Raw genomic sequence first — 11,399 nt, 5'->3', positions numbered from 1 at the left:
TCATAAATGTGCTTTCTATTTGTGTGAGTGGATAAATTTAAGTCTCCAGTACAAAAAATGTACAGATTGTTGAGTTGTGTACTAGTAATTAGTGCTGCTAAAAATAAAAACATGTATATTCTAATACTAGGAATAGCGAAGTACTGATTGTAAAATAGATGTTGTAAAATAGGCATTGAACTGTACAAACTATAAATTGATCTTTAAATTGCCCAGTAGTGTTTTTGTCCAGCAGGCAGGCAGGTGGTGACAGTCAGTTATATTTAGCAAAATAAAACCAAGGCTGAGCGGCACGGTGGTATAGTGGTTAGCGCTGTCGCCTCACAGCAAGAAGGTCCTGGGTTTGAGCCCCGGGGCCGGCGAGGGCCTTTCTGTGTGGAGTTTGCATGTTCTCCCCGTGTCCGCGTGGGTTTCCTCCGGGTGCTCCGGTTTCCCCCACAGTCCAAAGACATGCAGGTTAGGTTAACTGGTGACTCTAAATTGACCGTAGGTGTGAATGTGAGTGTGAATGGTTGTCTGTGTCTATGTGTCAGCCCTGTGATGACCTGACGACTTGTCCAGGGTGTACCCCGCCTTTCGCCCGTAGTCAGCTGGGATAGGCTCCAGCTTGCCTGCGACCCTGTAGAAGGATAAAGCGGCTAGAGATAATGAGATGAGAAAACCAAGGCTGAAAGAAAGACAAGAGATGACAGATGGACATGTGAGTGCTTCCAAGCGATGATATTTTTAAAGCTAGACGGCCTTTCGATTTCATAAAATCAGTGAAATTTAGTTCCCTCTGAAATTTGGTCATTGTGATATATGTTTATTTCTGTAATATCTTAAAAAAACAACAACAACAAACCAGGCCATTCTGCGGCTGGGAAGCTATTTAAATTGAGGGGATTCACTAACAAATAATGTGCATGAAATCGCTCGCTTCATGCAGTCAAGCAGACAGAGGAAGTCCATGTGCGCATGCGCAGGTTTACCTTCTCTTTCTTCTTTTGGGTTTTACAACAGCTGGCATCCAATCCACAGTGTTGCATTACTGCCATCTACAGGTTTACCTTTGAGCGTGCCCTGACAGTTCCATCATTCTGTCACTAAACGAACAGCTGATCACACCGAGGTGCTCGCTGACCGCCGATATTTATTAATTTGGTCCTGCGTTTCCTTTCCTTCACAACATAATGTCTTTTCTTCTCGCTTTCTGTTACTGTAGTCGGTCTTTCACGTTTCATTCGCACACTCACATCCTCCATTTTTCTCTCCTGTTTCAAATTTGTATCCCACAATGCCTTGCGCGAACAGGGAAAGCCCACCACGTCATGCATGACATAGTATCTTGAATTGGGTCATGGTGAAGCACGAAAAAATAGCAGAGAATTTAGGGCCACATGGCTCTAAATTCATTAATTGTTCTGTTTAAAAAAAACTAATAAAATTGGAAGTCTGTGATTCGAATTCAGTAGCTTTCGGTCCACTAAACAAAAATAATTAGGTGTCGGGGAAAATTCTTTTTATGACCTACCCTTGAAAAATCTGAAAGGCAGTCTACCTTTAATATATCATTATTTGGAATTTACACATATCATAATTTATATAATTTAAATATATCATCATTCAAATTATACATGTGATCTTTTGAATCTGTATATTTTATACAAACTGAAAAGGCATTTCATATCTCCTGATTATGTTTGTGAATATATACACAAAAGTACACATAGTAAAGGACCTCCTTTGCCTCAGACGTACATCCTAATGAACATCAACTCTCTTAGGCAGCTTTAAAGTTAACCACTATGCATTTTCAAGCTACAAACTGAGCTTCATTTAAGGGCTCTGGTTGATAAGTTTACGTTGCTGAGATTGTTTGACCAAAATAGTACGGATAGTCTTGTCCTTCTGAACCCTCCCCTCCAGGATCTCCTGAATGGCATCGAGGACGTCTAGGTTGAAGACGATGTCGAGGTGAGCCATGCCGCTGAATTCGGTCACATACACTGGTTGCTCCTGTTCGCCTATCCAGCGCTTGCACCTGCTCATGCTGCGGCTGTCCACTGTGTCATCCCCATCCTCGTACAGAAAGTCCACGGGATCACTGTTCGGGAACTGCTCGTCATAGATGTAGGTGACAGGTGTGAGAAGTCCAACCCCATAGAAACAGTGGACCTCGACTCCGGGGGTGGGGAGGCCCGCCGTGAGGTTCTTCGTGTCCTCCCACATGTACCAACCGTCCTCAAAGTTGATGTCACTGAAGAAGCGGCGGTAGTCCTGGTGGGTGTAGTTGAAGGATGGCGTGGAGATAAAGACATGATCCTCAGGCCATGCCTCCTCGGATGGGATCATCCATGAGTTTGTTGTGGTCATGCGCTGCTCCTCACGGATCTTGATGGAAGAAACCAGCGGGATGCCATCGTTGTCGCCTGAAGAGAGATGGAAAAATCAAAAACATTAAAATCAGTCTCAGAGTCTGGCTTGATTCTTATTCTTACCCGTAGATATCTACTGTGGGCTAAACCTTATGGTTTAACTCGGCTCCAGAATTTCTGGTTCCTTTTTACTTGGCTTAACCAGAAATCCCAGAAGTCCCAGGATAAGCTACCAAAGTCCTGCATAATAGATGACCTATGTAATGATACTTTGTGGGTGGCACAGTGGTGTAGTGGTTAGCGCTGTTGCCTCACAGCAAGAAGGTCCGGGTTCGAGCCCCGTGGCCAAAGAGGGCCTTTCTGTGCGGAGTTTGCATGTTCTCCCCGTGTCCGCGTGGGTTTCCTCCGGGTGCTCGTTCGCGTTATTTCTCATGTCGTTCGCGTTATTTCTCATGAAAGTTCTTGTCATTGGCTTGGGGAATTAAACATGCTGAGCTTAGCTGAGCTCTCCACTGACCGATCCTTCACCTAGCACACGTAGCGAGGGTGCGCGTTGCCAGGCGGCATGCGCAGCTGAGGCTTTACAGAGATACTCAACACACCTACCAAAATCTACAGTGGATATTAGGAATATTGTACATTGCACATAGCTTACAGTGGTGCTTAAAAGTTTGTGAACCCTTTAGAATTTTCTATATTTCTGCAAAAATATGACCCAAAACATCATCAGATTTTCACACAAGTCCTAAAAGTAGATAAAGAGAACCCAGTTAAACAAATGAGACAAAAATATTATACTTGGTCATTTATTTATTGAGGAAAATGATCCAATATTACATATCTGTGAGTGGCAAAAGTATGTGAACCTTTGCTTTCAGTATCTGGTGTGACCCCCTTGTGCAGCAATAACTGCAACTAAATGTTTCCAGTATCTGTTGATCAGTCCTGCACACCGGCTTGGAGGAATTTTAGCCCATTCCTCCATACAGAACAGCTTCAACTCTGGGATGTTGGTGGGTTTCCTCACATGAACTGCTCGCTTCAGGTCCTTCCACAACATTTTGATTGGATTAAGGTCAGGACTTTGACTTGGCCATTCCAAAACATGAACTTTATTCTTCTTTAACCATTCTTTGGTAGAACGACTTGTGTGCTTAGGGTTGTTGTCTTGCTGCATGACCCACCTTCTCTTGAAATTCAGTTCGTGGACAGATGTCCTGACATTTTCCTTTAGAATTCCCTGGTATAATTCAGAATTCATTGTTCCATCAATGATGGCAAGCCGTTCTGGCCCAGATGCAGCAAAACAGGCCCAAAACATGACACTACCACCACCATGTTTCACAGATGGGATAAGGTTGTTATGCTGGAATGCAGTGTTTTCCTTTCTCCAAACTTAACGCTTCTCATTTAAACCAAATTGTTCTATTTTGGTCTCATCCGTCCACAAAACATTTTTCCAATAGCCTTCTGGCTTGTCCATGTGATCTTTAGCAAACTGCAGACAAGCAGCAAGTTTTTTGGAGAGCAGTGGCTTTCTCTTTGCAACCCTGTCATGCACACCATTGTCGTTCAGTGTTCTCCTGATGGTGGACTCATGAACATTAACATTAGCCAATGTGAGAGAGGCCTTCAGTTGCTTAGAAGTTACCCTGGGGTCCTTTGTGACCTCGCCAACTATTACACGCCTTGCTCTTGGAGTGATCTTTGTTGGTCGACCACTCCTTGGGAGGGTAACAATGGTCTTGAATTTCCTCCATTTGTACACAGTCTGTCTGACTGTTGATTGGTGGAGTCCAAACTCTTTAGAGATGGTTTTATAACCTTTTCCAGCCTGATGAGCATCAACAACGCTTTTTCTGAGGTCCTCAGAAATCTCCTTTGTTCGTGCCATGATACACTTCCACAAACATGTGTTGTGAAGATCAGACTTTGATAGATCCCTGTTCTTTAAATAAAACAGGGGGCCCACTCACACCTGATTTGTCATCCCATTGATTGAAAACACCGGACTCTAATTTCACCTTCAAATTAACTGCTAATCCTAGAGGTTCACATACTTTTGCCACTCACAGATATGTAATATTGGATCATTTTCCTCAATAAATAAAAGACCAAGTATCATATTTTTGTCTGATTTGTTTAACTGGGTTCTCTTTATCTACTTTTAGGACTTGTGTGAAAATCTGATGATGTTTTGGGTCATATTTATGCAGAAATATAGAAAATTCTAAAGGGTTCACAAACTTTCAAGCACCACTGTATATGTCACTCCTCACATTTACATTCTAGGAAATACAAGTAGGCCTATAAGAAATTAATATAATTTAAAGACACAGCGTGATGGTGCCCCGCCCCCTACTTTGAGTGGATTTGAGCATAAATATCTACAGTTCACGTTCAGGGGTGCGTTTCCCAAACAACCAACCACGAGTGAGAACGACTTCCCAAATGTCTGATTTCAGGACTCTTGACTTTTTAATGGTAAATGTGCCTCTTTTTAAAGCAGCACTTACTTCTGAAGCACTGTGAGCTTCACTAGAGGAGCTCTGCTCTTCTGCCATGATCGGAGATCTCAAACACGGAAGAGCAGAAAGGAATCGGAAACGTACGCGAGATTAGACCACATCCGCAAATTTAGGCATCTTAAAATGTTTTTATTAATGCCAAATAAAATATCCAGCACAAATTATATATGATAGACATAAATTAATAATTTATAAATTTTATTTTAAACACGTTTTTAGTTAGCGGGACTGCAGCTTATCACCTCTCCCGCCTGCTCCCGCATTGTGCACTCCCCCTCCCGCCCGCGCCCGCAATGAGCTTTCAAAATTTGTCCCGCGCCGCACTGCTTTGCGTCAGGTCCCGCAGGACTCCCGTGGGAGTGCAGGGCTCTACGCTGTACCCTATAGCCTAGATTTGATGCAGAAGTATAAATTGGTCTTAACCCATTGTTACAACCATCCCCAGTATCCCCTTATTTCTACCGATTTGATGATATTTTTAACCTGTCACTGTCCACCTGTCAGAATCAAAGATGGAAAGTGAGACAAATGACTAGATATATGGATAAATTTGCTAGATACATGGCCGAATGGCAATGTTTACAGAGTTAACAGTTTCTGAAATCAGGCATAAAGAGGACATCAAAAAGATAAGATAAAAACAGAAAAAAGCTAATTGCAAAAGAAAATGATAAGGGTTAGGCAACTATTAGGCAATTTGTCCACTGACAAACACACACACACAAAGATGAATAGTCAGACAGCCTGACAGACAGACAGCAGGCAGGGATATAAATGTATAAATACTGTAGATGGATGGATGATGGATAGATTCAGAAAAATTCAAATTGGCCTTGTTACAGCAAACACAGCGTTCTTGTGGACTGTCACCCAAAAGCAGACAAAATATAATTAGTAAACACCAGAGGGGAACCGTCAGGGACTTCTCAGCCTTCAGAGAAGCCAAACATATCAGCACTTCAAATGTTATATTTCATTTCTTTCATTTTTCATAATAATTATTATCTTCTAATTTTAATTTGGCCTCATTTTCTATCAAATTTGCTCCAGAAATGAAAGGGTTACTGTCCTGAAAACACTAAAATCGAGTTATCCAATGAGAGTTTTTTTCTTTATTGTCTCTAGGCTGAGAAGAGTCTAGAGCTGGCTCACTCATTGCCGGGACAGAAGGCCATGGCAGTGTATGTTTATGTAGGAAGTGACAGATGAATTAACCAATCAGATTTTGATTTATAGCGGGAGGGACCAAAAAGTTACCGCCCTCGGCCTTCTCGAAGGCCAACGTGAGCTTAACCACGAGTCAGCGCAGCAGTGAAGTCACCTTCCAGCCGGTGTAGCGTTCATCAGTAGTGTTAGCGAATGCTAATAAAGCAGTCAAGCTGGTGCTACTGAGAGCAAGTAGCACAGGCTAACGACTGAGAAACTAAGATTTCTGTCTCCAGACTCTTCTTCCACGCCGCATGCTACAATATTTTTCACTCAGACTTAACTTAGTTACTTTTAAAATCAACATCGACAACTACACACAATGGAGCGACCTGGCAACCTGCTGCTAATCCCTTACAAAATCCTTTACCCTGTTGCTTTTTTTGGTGTCTGGCTACGTTTTGGCTGAGCTGAAGTCCCAGCTATAATACTAACGGTTCACTACTGGTAAACACTAGCATAAGCTCGTTAATCCAGTAGATGCCAATTATAGCAATTCCTAACACATTCCTCATCTTTACCACTCAGGTGTGTTGGGTGCAATAACAGAACAAACCTCTCCACCTATTATCTAAATTACAGTTAATAATAACAACAACAACAACAACAACAATAATGGCCTGTTTTGGTTACCTGATGCTAAAACTCTGAGGGGCTTCACAGCTCCACCCCACGGTGTTCCCAGTGAGATGAAGCTCTTGACGTAGCGATCTTTCCAATCCTGGCTTTGCTGGTTGAGGAAGTAGAGGATGTACAGGCCACCCATGCTGTGGCCCAGGAGGTGGACGGGTTGCTTGTACTCATCGTGCATCTCCTCCACAAGGCTCTTCAGGCGTGCGAAATACTCCTCCTGCTCATCTGGAACACACCAAAGAGTTTAGTTAGCAAGATCACTGAGAATGTCAGTGCGACTGTCAGTGCCACTCATTTGGGGGCCTTGACTGGATGATGAAGATCTTTAGTTTCATCTGAGGTTCTTCATCAGTTCATCATCAACATGACTAATGAAGTCCCCAGAACAAGTGTCTATTTATAACTGTTATTGATGTCTGTGCTCTTAATCTGTTGAACCGATTAATTGATTGGACAAACAAACTACAAGTCCAGTTTCCATGACCATTGACCCTGTAAACTCCCAGCTGATGGCATGTTGGTGCAGTAGGTTGCATTACTGCCTCAAAGCTCCACGGTCTCTGGTTTGAACCTTTGCTCAAGTTACTGTCTGTAGTCCGGGAGCCAAAGGCCCAAATTTGGCTGAACCTGGCTTCGTCGGTTAAAGTTTTTTTTTTTTGCTGTTTGTTGTTGTCCAAGGTCTACTCATTAAGATAAGAGAGGGTGCCCGGTGATATCCCTTGGGCAATTCCGGATATTGGCCCTTTATTGTTGGATGTGCTGCAGTCATAGCCTAAATTCTGACATTTTGACATTCTTCACTTTATGTTCACCAAAGTCTATATATCATACTTATTTTTGTGTTTGTTAACATAATAGGATGAGTTTAAGGCCTGGGGGTGGGGTTCCAGCCATGGTTGGGGGTGTGGCCATGCAATTGGGGGGCGGGGCTTATACCAAAAAGCCCTTTATTACTCTATTACTTTGGTTGTTAATGCGAGCCTTAAATTATTAGGCATACACTCCATTGTCATCCTTGTGTTTACTTCTGCAGGGGCATATGAGGGACACAATTAGCTAATTCAAGCCAACTTGTGTAGCTATCTTGCTAACTCTGTCAATCACACTGCCCCAAAAGATCACAGCACGCATAAGCTAAGCAGAGAAACTATTTGACTGTAATCATGAAAGAGCAGTGACATGTACTCACTGCTCACCAGTGAACTAGACCCATAGTTTCACAACACTGGCTAGCACACCCAACTCTCACCTAGTAAATGCTAGTCACTGATTTTTTTAAGCTAATACATTAAGCTAATAGATTGCTTATTTTAACGATATTGACTGTTGAAATAGTAATGTCCCTGGTTCCCTAGTAAAATTCAGGGCATTGTCCCCGATTATCATCTCAAAAGTCTGTTAACCTTACCCTCACCCCCACTCCAAACCACACTGCTTGTGGACTGAGAGTCATGTGCACTAGCCAGTCCACTGACTAGCACGACTTTTAAAACGTTGGGCAGTAAGGTTTCCTTAAGCTAATACATTAAGCTAATAGATTGCTTATTTTTACGATATTGACTGTTGAAATAGTAATGTTCCTGGTTCCCTAGTAAAATTCAGGGCATTGTCCCCGATTCACCCCCACTCCAAACCACACTGCTCTTCCACTGACTAGCACGACTTTTAAAACGTTGGGGAGTAAGGTTTACTTAACATTCTCCTCTGTACTAGCTGGCATCCAGTACATAAGCATATTTTTACAGACACTAAGCAATGGCAAAGGGTTTAGAGGGTTTTTTTTTCATCTAAACTCTTAGTTCTTTCCTTAAATAGTTTTTGTGTTTTGTGTGTGTGTTTGCATACTGTATGTAATTATTTTACATAATTATTGCTCATTAGTGTGTGTGCATGTGTATGTGTGTGCGTGTGCATGCATGCATGCACGTACATGCTTTATGTACTGTAGTTCTTGTATCAAAATTGTTAATTTTGCAAATTTATGAAAGGGTCAATTACACGTTTGACTAATTTGAATGACAGTAAAGCGTGAATACTGTACAGCCAATTTGGTTAATTGAAAATCAGTATCTTTTGCTATTCTTGTGTGTGTGTGCGCATGCTGTATATGCCATTTTGCATGCTTGATATATTGCATACTGTAGTTTTACATAGTGGATCACTGGTGTGAGTGTATATGCATGCTGTATATAGTTCTTTTACATAGTGGATCACTGGTGTGAATATATATGCATGCTGTATATATTTCTACAACCCCGATTCCAAAAAAGTTGGGACAAAGTACAAATTGTAAATAAAAATGGAATGCAATGATGTGGAAGTTTCAAAATTCCATATTTTATTCAGAATAGAACATAGATGACATATCAAATGTTTAAACTGAGAAAATGTATCATTTAAAGAGAAAAATTAGGTGATTTTAAATTTCATGACAACAACACATCTCAAAAAAGTTGGGACAAGGCCATGTTTCCCACTGTGAGACATCCCCTTTTCTCTTTACAACAGTCTGTAAACGTCTGGGGACTGAGGAGACAAGTTGCTCAAGTTTAGGGATAGGAATGTTAACCCATTCTTGTCTAATGTAGGATTCTAGTTGCCCAACTGTCTTAGGTCTTTTTTGTTGTATCTTCCGTTTTATGATGCGCCAAATGTTTTCTATGGGTGAAAGATCTGGACTGCAGGCTGGCCAGTTCAGTACCCGGACCCTTCTTCTACGCAGCCATGATGCTGTAATTGATGCAGTATGTGGTTTGGCATTGTCATGTTGGAAAATGCAAGGTCTTCCCTGAAAGAGACGTCGTCTGGATGGGAGCATATGTTGCTCTAGAACCTGGATATACCTTTCAGCATTGATGGTGTCTTTCCAGATGTGTAAGCTGCCCATGCCACACGCACTAATGCAACCCCATACCATCAGAGATGCAGGCTTCTGAACTGAGCGCTGATAACAACTCGGGTCGTCCTTCTCCTCTTTAGTCCGAATGACACGGCGTCCCTGATTTCCATAAAGAACTTCAAATTTTGATTCGTCTGACCACAGAACAGTTTTCCACTTTGCCACAGTCCATTTTAAATGAGCCTTGGCCCAGAGAAGACGTCTGCGCTTCTGGATCATGTTTAGATACGGCTTCTTCTTTGAACTATAGCGTTTTAGCTGGCAACGGCGGATGGCACGGTGAATTGTGTTCACAGATAATGTTCTCTGGAAATATTCCTGAGCCCATTTTGTGATTTCCAATACAGAAGCATGCCTGTATGTGATGCAGTGCCGTCTAAGGGCCCAAAGATCACGGGCACCCAGTATGGTTTTCCGGCCTCCAGATTCTCTGAATCTTTTGATGATATTATGCATTGTAGATGATGATATGTTCAAACTCTTTGCAATTTTACACTGTCGAACTCCTTTCTGATATTGCTCCACTATTTGTCGGCGCAGAATTAGGGGGATTGGTGATCCTCTTCCCATCTTTACTTGCCACTCCAAGATGCTCTTTTTATACCCAGTCATGTTAATGACCTATTGCCAATTGACCTAATGAGTTGCAATTTGGTCCTCCAGCTGTTCCTTTTTTGTACCTTTAACTTTTCCAGCCTCTTATTGCCCCTGTCCCAACTTTTTTGAGATGTGTTGCTGTCATGAAATTTCAAATGAGCCAATATTTGGCATGAAATTTCAAAATGTCTCACTTTCGACATCTGATATGTTGTCTATGTTCTATTGTGAATACAATATCAGTTTTTGAGATTTGTAAATTATTGCATTCCGTTTTTATTTACAATTTGTACTTTGTCCCAACTTTTTTGGAAGCGGGGTTGTATTTCATGCTGTATATACAGTAGTTCTTTTACATAGTGGATCACTGGTGTGAGTGTATGCATGCTGTATATAGTTCTATTGCATGCTGTAGTTCTTTTACATAGTGGATCACTGGTGTGAGTGTATACATGCTGTATATAGTTCGTTTACATAGTGGATCATTGGTGTGAGTGTATGCATGCTGTATATAGTTCTTTTACATAGTTATTGGTCATTAGTGTGTGTGTGTGCATGCTGTATATAGTTCTTTTGCATGCTGTATAGTTCTTACATAGATATTGATCATTATTTTGTATTAACTGTAGAGTTTATGTAATACTTGTATAAAAATCGCTAATTTGGAAAAGTTATGAAAGGGTTAATTAATCCACATTTGATGTATTTGAATGACAAATATAGAGAAAAATGTGAATACCTATCAGATACAGCCAACTTGGTGCATTTAATATCAGTATTTACACTGATATTATTTTTTTTGTATTTTCTTCCATTATTTGGGCATATAGGGCATTAAAGGGTTAATATATTAAATTGCCCAAGGGATATCACCGGGCACCCTCTTAAATCTTGAAGAGCTACCTCAAATCTATAAGATAAAGCAAAAAAAAAAAACTTTAACCAAAAATTCCGGGTCCGACCCCCTGGCTCCCAGACTACTGTGCTGAGTTTCACATATTCTCCTCGTGTCTGTCTGGGCTTCCTCTGGGTTCTCCTCTTTTCTCCCACCTTCCAAAAATGTGTGTAGTTTGGGGGCATCGTGGATAAGGCGCCATACCATAAATCCAGGGACCCGGGTTCAATTCCGGCCCGAGGTCATTTCCCGATCCCTCCCTGTCTCTCTCTCTCCCGCTCATT

At 41.6% G+C, this 11,399-nt stretch overlaps 1 protein-coding gene across 2 annotated transcripts in view; it reads right to left on the bottom strand.

Moving 5' to 3' along the window:
• Nucleotides 1-1,456: 1,456 nt before the first annotated feature.
• Nucleotides 1,457-11,399, bottom strand: part of lcat (lecithin-cholesterol acyltransferase) — a 46,445-nt gene continuing 36,502 nt past the window's right edge. For both annotated transcript variants that reach the window (XM_060928233.1, XM_060928234.1), the window contains exons 5-6: nt 6,725-6,949; nt 1,457-2,411 (exon numbers count right to left, since the gene is read on the bottom strand). In XM_060928233.1, the coding sequence (XP_060784216.1) occupies nt 1,819-2,411; nt 6,725-6,949 (818 nt within the window). In that variant the 3' untranslated portion in view covers nt 1,457-1,818. The remainder of the gene's footprint in view (nt 2,412-6,724; nt 6,950-11,399) is intronic.

Source organism: Neoarius graeffei, chromosome 8, assembly GCF_027579695.1.
Source record: "Neoarius graeffei isolate fNeoGra1 chromosome 8, fNeoGra1.pri, whole genome shotgun sequence".
Lineage (NCBI taxonomy): Eukaryota > Metazoa > Chordata > Actinopteri > Siluriformes > Ariidae > Neoarius > Neoarius graeffei.
This window is presented reverse-complemented; position numbering and strand designations above follow the sequence as displayed.